Source organism: Eschrichtius robustus, chromosome 5 (genome assembly GCF_028021215.1).
Source record: "Eschrichtius robustus isolate mEscRob2 chromosome 5, mEscRob2.pri, whole genome shotgun sequence".
NCBI classification, from domain to species: Eukaryota; Metazoa; Chordata; class Mammalia; order Artiodactyla; family Eschrichtiidae; genus Eschrichtius; species Eschrichtius robustus.
The window spans coordinates 55,125,016-55,137,875 of record NC_090828.1 but is presented as its reverse complement, the minus strand read 5'-3'; the positions used below and the strand labels follow the sequence as shown (position 1 = coordinate 55,137,875).

Here is a 12,860-nt window from a genome sequence, read left to right as displayed (position 1 = left end):
TTAAATAGCAATTTCATCTCTTCAGAATTGCTTTGCTTCTCATATGGGAAGAAATAATCTGAAAGGACATTTAGTTTACGAATGGCCAGCTCATGAAGCCATTTATACTAACATTGCAGAGTTAACCAATTTTCCCAACAAACAGGTGAAGAATGTCTGGTGTTTCATCAAAGAATGATTACCTATGACTTTGACATTGATTGAGGCAGTTGCTGAGCCGAGCTTATTCTCCAGGGTAATGGTGTAAACTCCAGCATCTGCATGGACACTCTTGGGAACTTCAAGGTGTGCAGAGATGTGATCCTTCTTCATTGTTAATCTATCACTTGCTTTAACTTCTTTGCCATCTTTATGCCAGCTAACGGTTGGAACTGGGACAGCTCTGAAGGGAACAGGAATGCTTAATTTTTCACCTTCAATGACAACAATGTCGTGAGTCTCCAGATCAATTGTTGGCTTGCCTGTAAGAGATAATCCAAACGGGGAAAAAAAGCGTGTGTCAAAATGCAGTGCATGAGTAAAGCCTACTTTATTAATTATAAAAAGAAACTGTTCTTACAGTCTGGGTCTTTGGCAACCACGTTTTCGGAGATTTCAGATGGCTCACTGACACCAACAGCATTGACGGCTCTCACTCTCAGAACATACTCCTTGTCGGGCACAACACCTTCTTCAACCTTGAATTTCAAGTCTTTTATTGGGCGAGAATTAACTCGCATCCATTTCTCAGTGCCTACTGGACACATTTCAACATGGTATCCTATAATAGGACTTCCACCATTTTTCTCTGGAGGCTTCCAAGCAATGGCAATGTGCTTTCTCCCAGCATCAGTCACATGCAGGTCAAGGGGAGATGAAGGAGGACCTGAAAAGAGAGTGAAACATTCACATCCACAATCTCATCATCAAGCTCTAGACAAGATCCTTCGTATAATCAACACTACTTACTTGTTGGATCTTCAATTTTTAGGATATCCGTGGGTTCGCTTGGGTGTCCAACTCCAGCTTCATTCTCTGCCCGAACCTGAAACTGGACCTCTGTTCCTTCAATGACATCAGTTATTTTAAAGTTACAGTCAGGTCCTGAGGTCTTTGCAGCTTTCACCCAACGGGTACCTAACTTTTCTTTCTTCTCAATGACATATCTATTGAAATAACAAAGCATTTCATGAGCATGAATAAAGAATTTTCAGCCGAATGTAAATTTTTCTTTATGAGTTAATTAAAATTCTACCTCTGTATTGGTCTTCCACCATCATTTTTAGGTGGTTCCCACTTCAGGTCAACATGTCCTTTTGTCACATCAACCACTGTCAGAGCGTAGGGTGGTCCAGGGGTGGCTGAAAGCAAAATATTCAGTGATTAGAAAAACCAGGGAGAAAAGTGACAATCCACTACAAATGGTGTCACAAAGATGAAGTTAGAGAGCATACTAAAGGTGTCTTTGGCCAAGACGGAGTCCTCGACTTCACAATAGTCACTCTGTCCTATGGCATTTTCTGCAGCAACTCGGAACACGTATAAAGAACCCTCAGTCAGTGGGGTCACTGTGCACTTGGTGTCCTTGACAGTTGTGTCCACTGTTTGCCAGCCTTTCCGCCTCACATCTCTCTTTTCTACAATGTAGTTGGTGATGGGCGACCCTCCATTTTTCTCAGGAACTGTCCACTTTAGGTCTGCTGTATTTTTTGTAATATTGATAACTTCAAGCCAGCGAGGTGGTGATGGGGGATCTGAAGGAAAAAAAATTCCAATTTCTTATTGTCCACTATTCAGTCTTCACTAAATTTTCTAGTAGTCACTAAGAGATCAGCTAGCAGGGATGAAATAATTAAGAGTGACTTACAAAGTTTCTCCCGGCAAAGCACAGGGTCACTGGGTTCGCTGGGTTCACTTTCGCCCGCCTTGTTCACAGCTCTAACTCGGAATGAGTATTCCTGCCCTTCCATGAGCCCTGGGAACAAATGCTGGGTGGTGGGAACCCCTTCGGCCACTCGGACCCAGTCCTCTGTTCCAGTTTTTAGCATTTCAATGATGTAAGAATCGATCTTTGCCCCTCCATCGTGTTCTGGCTTTGTCCAATTCAATATTAATGATGTTCTGCCTACATCTTTCACAGTTGGTTTTCCAGGGGGCCATGGAGGATCTGCAAGCCAATGAAATGAAATCATTATTGAGGTTTGTCAAAAGGAATTAATATAAGCTTCAAAATAATCACAGAAAATATATGAATAATACCTATGGGATCCTTTATTAAGATTAGCTCAGTTGATCTGCTTGATTTTCCAGGTCCAGCAAGATTTTCAGCCAGCACACGGAATCTGTATTTTTTCTTATTGGTGAGACCTTTCACTCTGAATTAGGAACAAAGTGTGAGTTGAATACCACGATAAGAAGGAGAAACCTCTGTTTATTTCACATAGAAGAAGCTAATTTATTTAAATTGTGAAAAACTGGTTTGGATATTTAACTGAAACATTTCAACATAAATTAAAAATTGCCTTTTAACTGTCACACACTTTAGATTTGGTCACATGTACCAATCTAATTATAATATCTATAATAATAATCTTTACCATAATATACTAGAGGACCAAACACTTTGGAACTTCCAGACAGTTTATATTTTATGGTAAGAAATTAAGAAATGTGCCCTTCAATGGAATTTATATCAGTTTTGAAATTATGTGGTAATAGAAAAGATAAGTAAAAGTAATTAAAAATTTTATAGTAATATATAATCAGGTATAATCAAAAGGAATGCTAAAGAATGAAAATTTATATACACTGCTTTTTTAACATCTTGATGGAGAGCTTGGGCGTACCTGTATGTTGTATCCTTTAGTGGCATCTTATTGCATCTAACCCATTTATCAGTATCAGGATCTAATCTTTCAACCCAGTAACCCGTGATGGGGCTGCCACCGTCATCATCTGGCTCACACCATGTGAGGGTCACTGCATCCTTAGTGATATCAGAAGGTTCTAGGCGAGTTGGAGATCCAGGTGGATCTATAGACAGGATAATCATATGTGTTATATGTCCTGTATATAAATATGACACCTAAATCCAACTTTGACACAAGTATCATTTTTTTTTTTTAGCCACCTGATTAATAAGAAACTTACCAAACGGATATTTGGCTGTTATTGGAGTGGCCTGAACTGGCTCACCAACACCGTACATGTTTTCTGCAGCAACTCTGAAGATGTATTCTTTATTGGGTGTTAATTTGGTTGCCTTGAACTTTGTATCCTTGACAGTTGACGAGAGCTTGTGCCACATATCACTGTCGGTCGCTCTTCTCTCCACGACATAGTTTGTGATTTTAGATCCGCCATCATTGCGTGGTGGGTTCCATGTGAGAAGACATGACTCGTTGGTCACTTCCGTGATGTCTAAAGCAGCTGGGGGTCCAGGTTTATCTGTGGATGACATTACACACTCAGAGAAAAGCATTTTTTTAATATGGTTTCTTTTCAAAAGTAGCTGGAACGAGTTTGCCCATTTTTAAAACGAGAGCCTCCCTTACCTAAGACGTTCACTTCTACCACAGCGGTGGCCCGACCACAGACGTTCATGGCCTCGATAATATATGTGCCACTGTCACTTCTCTTACTATCCACGATCGTCACTGTGGATTTTTTAGGAACGTTTTCAATGGTGATTCTTTTGTCGTGCTTCAGAAGCATATCAGCCTTTGTCCAGGTTACTGTAGGTTCAGGTTTGCCAGTTACAGTGGCAGGAAGTTCAATCTTAGTTCCTGCTTTTACAGTGAGACCCGCAAGGAGCTTCACGTCGAGGAAAATTTCTGGAGCCTCTGAATTGGAAAAGATTATTTATGATGTTACCAAGTTTAGGCAGAATTAAAGTCAAAAGTCTGATTGATAAAGCAAAAACCAAAAGTAAGTACCCTGTGTGTCCACAGCCTGGATTTCTTCTGTGGGTCTGCTTGGCTTGCTAGCTCCTAGCCTATTCAAGGCCTTCACACGATAGGCATACCACTGGCCTTCTTCAAGACCTGTTACTTCCATTCTGTCAGAAAACAAAATAGGATATTTTACTTAATGCATTTAATCTGTTCCATTGTGTAGTATTCATAATATTTCCAAAATTCATACCCCTGGTATAATACTGTCCTTCAAATTAATTCTGGATTGCTTCAACATTTTAACTAATGAAAACCTTGATTAAAGGGTAAGTTCAGCAGCACTTTTAAAAATCAGACAGGCACACCAAGGAAGTTCTAAAGTTAACATTTAGATTTACCAAAAGAAAGCCTATTTTAGTAAGAGTAAATATTTACTTTTGTGCCAAATAATTTAAAAACTTACTTTGTTTCTGCAACTGGGTCTCCACAAGCAACCCATCGATCAGAACCACGTGGACATTTTTCAACTAAATATCCTTTGACGCGTGAACCACCATCATGTTTAGGTGGATCCCATGTTAGGAAGATGCTCTTGGCTGTTCGATCTCTCCACTTAACATTCTCTGGTGGGTCAGGTACCGCTATAGCATTTTAAAGAGAGAGTCAGTCTTAGATAGGCCGTCTATGAAATCTCCATACTGCCAACCTGTGTCTTTCCCCCATAACTTCAACTGCAGGTCTAAAAGCAAAAACAGGTGGGAATTCCCTGGTGCTCCAGTGGTTAGGACTCTGTGCTTCCAGTGCAGGGGACATGGGTTCGATCCCTGGTCGGGGAACTAAGATCCCACAAGCTGCGTGGCACGGCCAAATAAATAAATAAATACATAAATAGAAATAAAAGCAAAAACAGGGAACAAGAGGCTAGGTAAGAAAATATCAAGAATGTACTCACTTGCAGGAGCTGACATATTTACAGGTTCATCAACATACGCGGGTTCTCCAGGGCCACACTTGTTACGAGCACAGACTTTAAATAAATATTCTTTTCCTTGAACAAGATCAGTAACTGTGAATTCTAGGTCAGTCACAGAGTCTGTAACCTGGGACAAAGCAATACAGTTAATAAACTGTTTTCCAAAAACTCTTTGCCTAAGTCAAAATATTTTTACCATGAGCAGGGTTACAAATGGAAGTTGTTTTGAATGCTAAGGATCATTCTTACGTTAATTTCATATTAAGGAGAAAATTGCAAAGTAAGACATAATAATATTTGATGCCTAACGTAAGGTGGAACTGCTTCATAGTTTGTACACATTAAAAAGTCGGCAAATAAGGTGTTGATTCTTTCTACCAGCTTGGTTATTAGAAATATGATAAATCAAGGTAAAAAATAGTAATGGTATAAACTGAGGAGAGAAGATGGCAGATTAGGCCAACTAAGGTAATCTAGTGGAGTGAGAAGAAGTATGACCACCAGGGAGTTAAGTACTTAGTGTCCTTAGAATGGCTTATAGCTTAAAAGGGCATATTGGATACTTATCAGGTACCAAGTGAGTAGGTAAGTTTTGTTTTATTTTTTAATAAACCTAGTTGAAAATCTAGTAAGGCTCACAAAATGAGGCAATTACACCAAATCTTGGTTGAACTACCTCAGGAAGCATTAGCATCAATACATTTTAAAAAGTTTTAGGTACTTTTTCAGCAAGGTAAAGGTAAAAACATAAAAACTTTGCAAGGCATCTCAACATTCCGGGATTTCCCCCACTCTCTTTTCTGGAGTTGCTGCTCAAAACTCACTTTAGTCCATGTTTTCCGGCTGACTTCTCGCTTTTCAACAACATATCCGGTTAATGGACTTCCTCCATCATCATCTGGTGGTTCCCAAGTCAGATGTACTGAGTCCCTGGTTATCGCACCGAATTTCAGTTCTTTGGGTGCACTTGGGCGAGCTGAAAAAAAAAAAAATGCAGTCAGAAATCATTATCATTAATAGCTTGAACCAATATTTGTTAATACTGTCAAATCACCTTAGATCACAAAAGTTTAGTTCCTTACCAATTACACGGACATCAATCTCCCCAGAAATTGCTTTCACACGATTTTCTAACTTCAGCATATAAATGCCCTTGTCTGGACGTTCACTTGGAGAAATGATAAGCTCAGCATAGGCAGATAGGGTTTTCATTTTCACACGGTCTCCCGCTTCTAGTACTTTATCTCCAAAAGACCAGGTAGCAGTTGGCCTTGGATAGCCTGTGCTTGGAACCAGGATCTTGATAGGATTTGGCACAATAACTTCCAGGCCATCTTTAAATGCACTTAAATCCATTGTTGGTTCAACTACCAAAGAGAAAACTTAATGAGTTTCCAGTACTGTATTTAAATCCCTGGTACCCCAAAGTAGCTACGTGCTGTTCCCAAATCTAAAAATAAAATATCCATTTACCAAATGCATCATCAGCAGTTAGAGGACCAAGAATTTCAGATGGATCTGAAACACCAGCTTCATTTTCTGCAGATACTCGATATAAATATTTATTTCCTTTTTGTAATCCAGGAATCTAAAATTATGAATCAATATTTGTAAAATACATATACATTTAAGTCCATGATCATTTACCGACTATTTATTTTAGATACACATGCCCTACCTTGTAAGTCAGTTCAGGGACAAGTTTCTTATTGCAACGAATCCAATTATCTTTTCCTTCTTCACATCGTTCTATTATATAGCCCAATATTGGGCCTCCTCCATCTTTCAGAGGAGGTTCCCATGTGAGCTGAACTGATGACTGAGTCTGATCTGAGGAGTTTAGGTTCACAGGAGGACTTGGTCTCTCTGGATTGGAAGAAAGAGTTGGAGCATACCATTTAATTCAGTGACAGCTTATTAAGATAATGCTGTAATCACTTCTATCATCCCCATATTCACTGGATACAAGCAGGCACAGTCTGGATTTCTACAATTTTGCTCAAATTTTTCTGATGTTCTTTTCATTAACTTCTGTTTAATTTGATTTATTTTAATCAATAAGCTTAATTTCTTGATTAAATGGAGTACTTATTTCCCTTTTTTTTGATGGACTCACCAATCAGATCAGCAACTTTGACGAAGGGTGTGGCTGCACTTGGTTTTCCAACTCCAATTCGGTTTTGGGCCCTAACCCGGAAACTGTACTCCTGTCCTTCCACCACATCAGTGACAGTTGCAGACAGGTCTTCAGCTCTTACTGTCATGGCAGTTTCCCATCTGATAGAAGTCTTGTCCCTTAATTCAATGACGTAGTTTGTGATCTCGGCACCTCCATCATACTCTGGTGGTTCCCATGTCAATGAGACACCAAATCTGTTCACATCAGTGATCGTTACATTCAAAGGAGGGCCTGGAACATCTGGATTTCCAGAAAACACGGGCTTTAGGTTATCTCAGGGATAAAAGCAAAGATAAGCTAGTTTACAATTTACTTAAAAACTTCTTCTTACCATATTTACTCCTTGCTTCTACAGGACTGTCAGTTTCTACTGGTTCACCAGTGCCGACTCTGTTTCTGGCGCTCACACGGAATAGGTACTCAACTCCTCCTTTTTGTAGTCTAGTGACAGTAAACTCACAACTATCTGCACGGTCAGTGGCCAGAACCCAGGTCTTTCTCTTGACGTCACGTCTTTCAACAACATAACCTATGATTTTGCTTCCACCATCAGTTAATGGTTCTTCCCAAGCGAGGCTCACTTCACCATCAAGTGTTTCTGTCACTTCTAAGTTACGTACTGGCCCAGGAACATCTGGAATTCACATATACATTTTTTTTTTTTTTAGTGTGTTATCACGCTTTTAGTTGTGCTTTGCCAATAAAGTCCAAGTGACTCAAGGGCTTACCAATAACTTGTAAATTGATGAATGCTTCTGCTTTTCCATGTTTGTTCTGAAGCACAATTTTATACCTTCCTTTGTCTCCTTTCTTGGCTTCTAAAATTCTGAAAGAAGTCTGTTCAGCTGTAGTATCAACAGTTTTTGAAGACAGAGGTTCATTTTCTTTAAACCACTCAGCTTCTGCTTTGGGGTAGGCATCATAGGGCACCACCATGGTCAGAGGCTGGCCAATATCAACTGCCAGGTCTTGGTCAGCTGTCTTGATTTTAGGTGCGGCTAGTGAGAAAAATAATATGTGAATACTTTTGAGCTATTTATTGTAGTCCAGCTATGCCATAGCTTCTTTACTATGCATTTGTTAGCAAATACTGGTTACATGTCACAGTAACTTTACAGGAGAGAACACTAGCTGACTTAAGAGTTCTCACAGCTTATTTTGCAAATTATCAGACTCTGAAGAATAGAGGACTAAGTATGATATGAGACTACAAAATCTCCATTCTTTGCCAATAATAACAACAGAGGCCTGAATATAGTGCACAGAACATGTTTTTGGTTTTTTGTTTTTTATATAAAATAGGCACCTCATACTTAGTTCAAGATAAACCAGACAAACTTGTTCTTATGCACAAGAGGTACATTAATGGCTCTTTCAAAATGCCATCCTCTAAGGTTGTCTTGGAAGCTTGCGTCAGGATGAGAACAGACCTAAGAGGCCCCACAGGGATTTGGAAAGTAGAAAAGAATGGGGCTGTCTCTAGGTCTGGGTTTGCTTGGAAGACTCTCAGGGCAATAGGTTAATTCTAGGAGTTAACGAACAGCTGCCGTGTGCCAGGAGCTGTGCAAGGTTATCGCATGTAAAGAGCAATGCTGTCAATTTCCTCTTACTCAGGACACTTGGTGGTAAGAGGAATTAGAATAGTTAACATGTGGACAAGGCTTAATAGGAATAAAAAGCTTTCACAAACATTTTCTCATTAATTAACTGTGAAATCTGAAACCTACCCAGTATCTGTGGTATTGTAAGGATGTTTGAAAATAAAAGAAAGGGACTTACCTGCCAGTTCAAGCTTAGCTCTGGCTTCTTTGTCTTTGGCAATAAATCTGTATTCACCCTGGTCACGGGGCTTAATGTCACAAATCTGTAGCCTGTGTATCTTTCCTTCACTCATCATCTGGTGTTTGTCGCTCTGGACAATAATCATGTTGTTTTTTAGCCACTGGACTTCCACCTTATCTTTGTTGAGCTCAGCTAAAAAGACAACATCAGTACCAGGGGCTTCAAGGATGTCTTGGGGAGGCCTGATGATCTCAACAGGGATTTCTGAAAAGAAAATGTGAAACAAATACAAACATGTTTGTATTGGGATTAACAACATTTAAAAACATACTAGTATTAAAAATCGTCCTTTCACTTAATATGTACCTTCCACAAAGAGTCTAGCTCGAGACCTCCTGTCTTCTACTCCACAAGCATATTCACATTCATCATCCAGCCTGCAGTCTTTTATAATGAGTCTATGTATTCTGCCATCTTTTTCAAATTTGTATCTAAAAGAAGAGATTGAATTATTGGTTAGCTTGCATAATGACCACTAAATTGGCAAACTTGTATATATAGCTACAGAAATAGAGACTGAGAAGCTCTCACGTACTTTTTGCCTTCTTTGATTTCTCTCCCGTTTCTGTACCATTTTACATTTGCTTTCTCTCTGGAGAGCTGGCAGGAGAAGACAGCATCGTCAAACTCAGTGACTGTCTGGTCTTCCAAGTGTTCCACAAATTCTGTAGGGGCTTCTATGATGAGAAGTTCAGCAACAGATTTATCTTGTCCAGCAGTGACAATGTATTCACCTTCATCTGGGAAGCCACAGTCTTTAATGATTAGAGAGTGCTTATATTTATCAATTCTGTACAAAACACGGTTGTCAAAAGCCACCTCTTCTCCGTTTTTGGTCCAGTTCAGTCTTACATTGAGACGGTTCACCTTGCACCAGAATGTGACAGATTTCTTCTCCATTGTTTCAATATCTTTAAGAGGCTCAGTGATCCTAAGGTCTTCCTCTGTTGGAAAGGAGAAGAAGAGTGTTGATTTTAATTGTTTTCATAATAGAAATTGATTTTTAAAATCTCTAATGTCAAATAAGTGACTTACCTTCTACGATTAGATCGGCTGCACTCTTAACATTTTCACCTCTGTGATTGGTCAGAGACACATTATAGTTGGCTTGATCATCTAATTGTGCATCTCTAATTCTGAGGGTGTAGACCAGGTCTTTTTGGAGAATAATGTATTTTGAACTATCAAATATGACTTCTTCATTTCTGAACCATTTGGCTTTGGCACCTTCGGTATTGACCTCACAGTTAAAGACAGCTTCTTGTTGTTCCTTCACACGGGTGTTCTTCAGAGGAACTATGATCCTGAGTTTTTCTGAAAGCAATCAACAAGATTTTATAGTATGAAGAAGTACTAATGTGGTGCAAATATAAGTAAATCCAAGAAGCACAAACAAACTTACCAATTACTGTCAAGTGAGCGGCTGCTCTGGCAGCCCCAACCATGACTACATAAGTGCCCATATCTTGTAATGTGGCATCTTTCACAACTAGGATCCTCTTTTTGCCATCAGCAATTATGTCATATTTATCTCCAGATTCAAGTGTCTTATCATCTCTCTTCCACTGGACTGCAAAGCTTTCCTTTGATATAGAGCAGACAAATTCAGCCTTTTCTCCTTCAAGTATTTCAACGTTTTGAGGCTTTGAGATAAATTCAGCAGCAAGTTCTGGAAAGAAAAAGTTGCAAGATATTGAAAAATTAAGCATTTGTACCTTACATGCAACAAGTATGATTTTCTTAAAATACAATAGTATTCACTGTAATTTTCATACCGTGAACTTTGACTTTGCCATCGGTTCGAGAACTTGGGAGTCGGCAGTTGTAGTTGCCAGTGTCTTCCAGGTGAGCATTCTGAATGATCAGGCTTCTCTTTCGTCCAACAGTAAGTATTTCATATCTTCCTGTTTCAATGATCTCTTCATCTCCTTTGTACCAAATTACTTCTGCTCTGGGCTTGGAGACCTCGCAAACCAGTTTTATAGTGTCTGTTTCACTAACTTCAATGTTGGTAAGATTTTTTGTAAAGACAGCTTCTTCTTCTGCAAGAAGAGTTAAAAACAATAAACATTGAATTAAACCGGAAGTTTTTTTTTTTCCCAACACATATACTCCTGCAAAGAAAGACTTCATTCTTACCCAGGACTGTCAGCATGCCAGAAGTTTGCGCTGTCCTTACTTCACAGGAATATTCTGCTTCATCAGCCAGTAGACATTTGTTGATGACAAGAATGCGGACTGCTCCCTTAGATATGATGTCATATTTTTTGCCCTTTTTAATTTCAGCACCATCTTTAAACCACTGAACCTATATTTAAGATAAATAAATACCTTTATCAGTTCTGTTGTTCCTTCACATGTGTGTCCTTAAGAGGAACTATGATCCTAAGCTTTTCTAAAAGCAGTCCATCAGACTTTACATTATGAAGAAGAACCAAAGTGGTAAATATAACCAAACCCCAAAAAACAAGAACAAACTGCTTCAATCATTAAGTGAGCAGCTGTGATACTACTATCAGTTATTAAAAATAATGGGATCATGTATTAGAGCCGTGGAGGGCCTTGGATTTCATGCAGACCAACTCCTTTGTTTTCCAGGACTCAAAGTTGACTCGCCAATGGTAGTTAATGGCAACCAGGAGCACTGAGTTGAGACATATGAAATTGCTGGTATTTGATTTTTTTTTTATTTGATTGTTTTTAACCTAAGAAAACATCAATTTCATATGGTTCAAATTAATAATATCTAAATCTCCTGATTGCAAGTCCGGTGCTTTTCAAGTAACAGCAAATGAATAATCGTAATACTAAAAAGAGAACAATTAAATCAAGTATGTATCTCACACTAAAGTAATAATCATTAATCTAAAAGTAAAGTGACGACTACAGAGAGGTTTGATTCATTTTGTTTTTTTTTTTCATTTTGGTCAGACCAAAAGTAAACAAAGTTATCAGAAAACACAAGTTAGCAACCACACAATCACAGACCTTGGCATTTTCTCGGGAAATTTCACACTCAAACTGAGCCATTTCTTTTTCTTTAACTTGAAGATCGGTGAGTGGTCTTAAGAAGTCCACATGAGGAGCTGTAAGAGAAGGTCATCAGAATTCAGAATGAGGTTTCTAGAAATTCACTCTGACATACTATGGTGCTTTTGCAGGCTTTTTCATATTAGCAGGCTTCAGCTGATTTGGAAATCACTTGGAGCTGCCATTCAGTTGTGATACTTTGCATTTTACATATCTCTTAGTTTTCATAAAATTATGTGGCATAATATATGTCCAACTAATTCTTCCTATCTCTCTCTCTCTCTCTATCTATTGCCAGCTCAGTTCTGAATGACAGCTGGAGGAAAAGTCTTCATTGATCCCACTCCAGAGTTGAAAGTTGATATCGTCAAAGGAAACACCAGTAGCAAAGAATCGTTATCTTATTTAAGGCAGGCAGCATAATCTTTGGGAAATTAGAAGACGTCAATGATAGTGCAGCTTGAAAAGCTATGATCAGTCTTGTCTATGGCTAAGAGACATGAGTTTGCCATTGAAATCACATACATTCAGCTTTTTTGGTGTGTGTCAGCTTCAAAGAGGTCACGTATAAGTCAGGTATAAAGTCCATTAGTGTGACAAAACAACATGCTTTGAATGGAAGGGTGATTTTTTTTTTTTTTTTTTCTTAATCTCTGGTTTCATTTATCTCCAGAATTAAGTTGGTGGATATATAGGATTGGAGAGCTGCCCACACGCCCTTCCTTCTTTCAGGGTTCCTTGTGAGTCCTTCCCAAGATGCCCTTTCTTGATCGATGAAATTCTGGGACACAAGTGCTGGCTAATAGGCTTGAAGATATGCTCATTGTTGCTGAGCCTTCTTAGAGTAGGGATAAAGTAGGTAACAAAGGTAAGAAGGAGACCCAAGAAGCTATTCTGTCATAAGCGAAAGCAGAGCAGCCACAAACTGGAAAGAATAAAACAGACCAAGATGCATGGAAGCACA

At 38.9% G+C, this 12,860-nt stretch overlaps 1 protein-coding gene across 5 annotated transcripts in view; it reads right to left on the bottom strand.

Moving 5' to 3' along the window:
• TTN (titin) overlaps positions 1–12,860 on the bottom strand; it is a 279,823-nt gene that overhangs the window by 84,485 nt on the left and 182,478 nt on the right. For all 5 annotated transcript variants that reach the window (XM_068543885.1, XM_068543886.1, XM_068543888.1 and 2 more), the window contains 28 exons: positions 11,855–11,952; positions 11,006–11,174; positions 10,642–10,908; positions 10,269–10,535; positions 9,902–10,180; positions 9,402–9,810; positions 9,173–9,297; positions 8,804–9,070; positions 7,753–8,022; positions 7,356–7,658; positions 6,962–7,264; positions 6,524–6,711; positions 6,319–6,433; positions 5,928–6,212; positions 5,670–5,821; positions 4,825–4,972; positions 4,336–4,513; positions 3,915–4,036; positions 3,534–3,821; positions 3,130–3,426; positions 2,826–3,012; positions 2,239–2,354; positions 1,847–2,146; positions 1,434–1,733; positions 1,235–1,340; positions 949–1,145; positions 560–865; positions 183–461 (listed from right to left, as the gene is read on the bottom strand). In XM_068543885.1, coding sequence (XP_068399986.1) covers positions 183–461; positions 560–865; positions 949–1,145; positions 1,235–1,340; positions 1,434–1,733; positions 1,847–2,146; positions 2,239–2,354; positions 2,826–3,012; positions 3,130–3,426; positions 3,534–3,821; positions 3,915–4,036; positions 4,336–4,513; positions 4,825–4,972; positions 5,670–5,821; positions 5,928–6,212; positions 6,319–6,433; positions 6,524–6,711; positions 6,962–7,264; positions 7,356–7,658; positions 7,753–8,022; positions 8,804–9,070; positions 9,173–9,297; positions 9,402–9,810; positions 9,902–10,180; positions 10,269–10,535; positions 10,642–10,908; positions 11,006–11,174; positions 11,855–11,952 — 6,321 coding nt within the window. The remainder of the gene's footprint in view (positions 1–182; positions 462–559; positions 866–948; positions 1,146–1,234; positions 1,341–1,433; positions 1,734–1,846; positions 2,147–2,238; positions 2,355–2,825; positions 3,013–3,129; positions 3,427–3,533; positions 3,822–3,914; positions 4,037–4,335; positions 4,514–4,824; positions 4,973–5,669; positions 5,822–5,927; positions 6,213–6,318; positions 6,434–6,523; positions 6,712–6,961; positions 7,265–7,355; positions 7,659–7,752; positions 8,023–8,803; positions 9,071–9,172; positions 9,298–9,401; positions 9,811–9,901; positions 10,181–10,268; positions 10,536–10,641; positions 10,909–11,005; positions 11,175–11,854; positions 11,953–12,860) is intronic.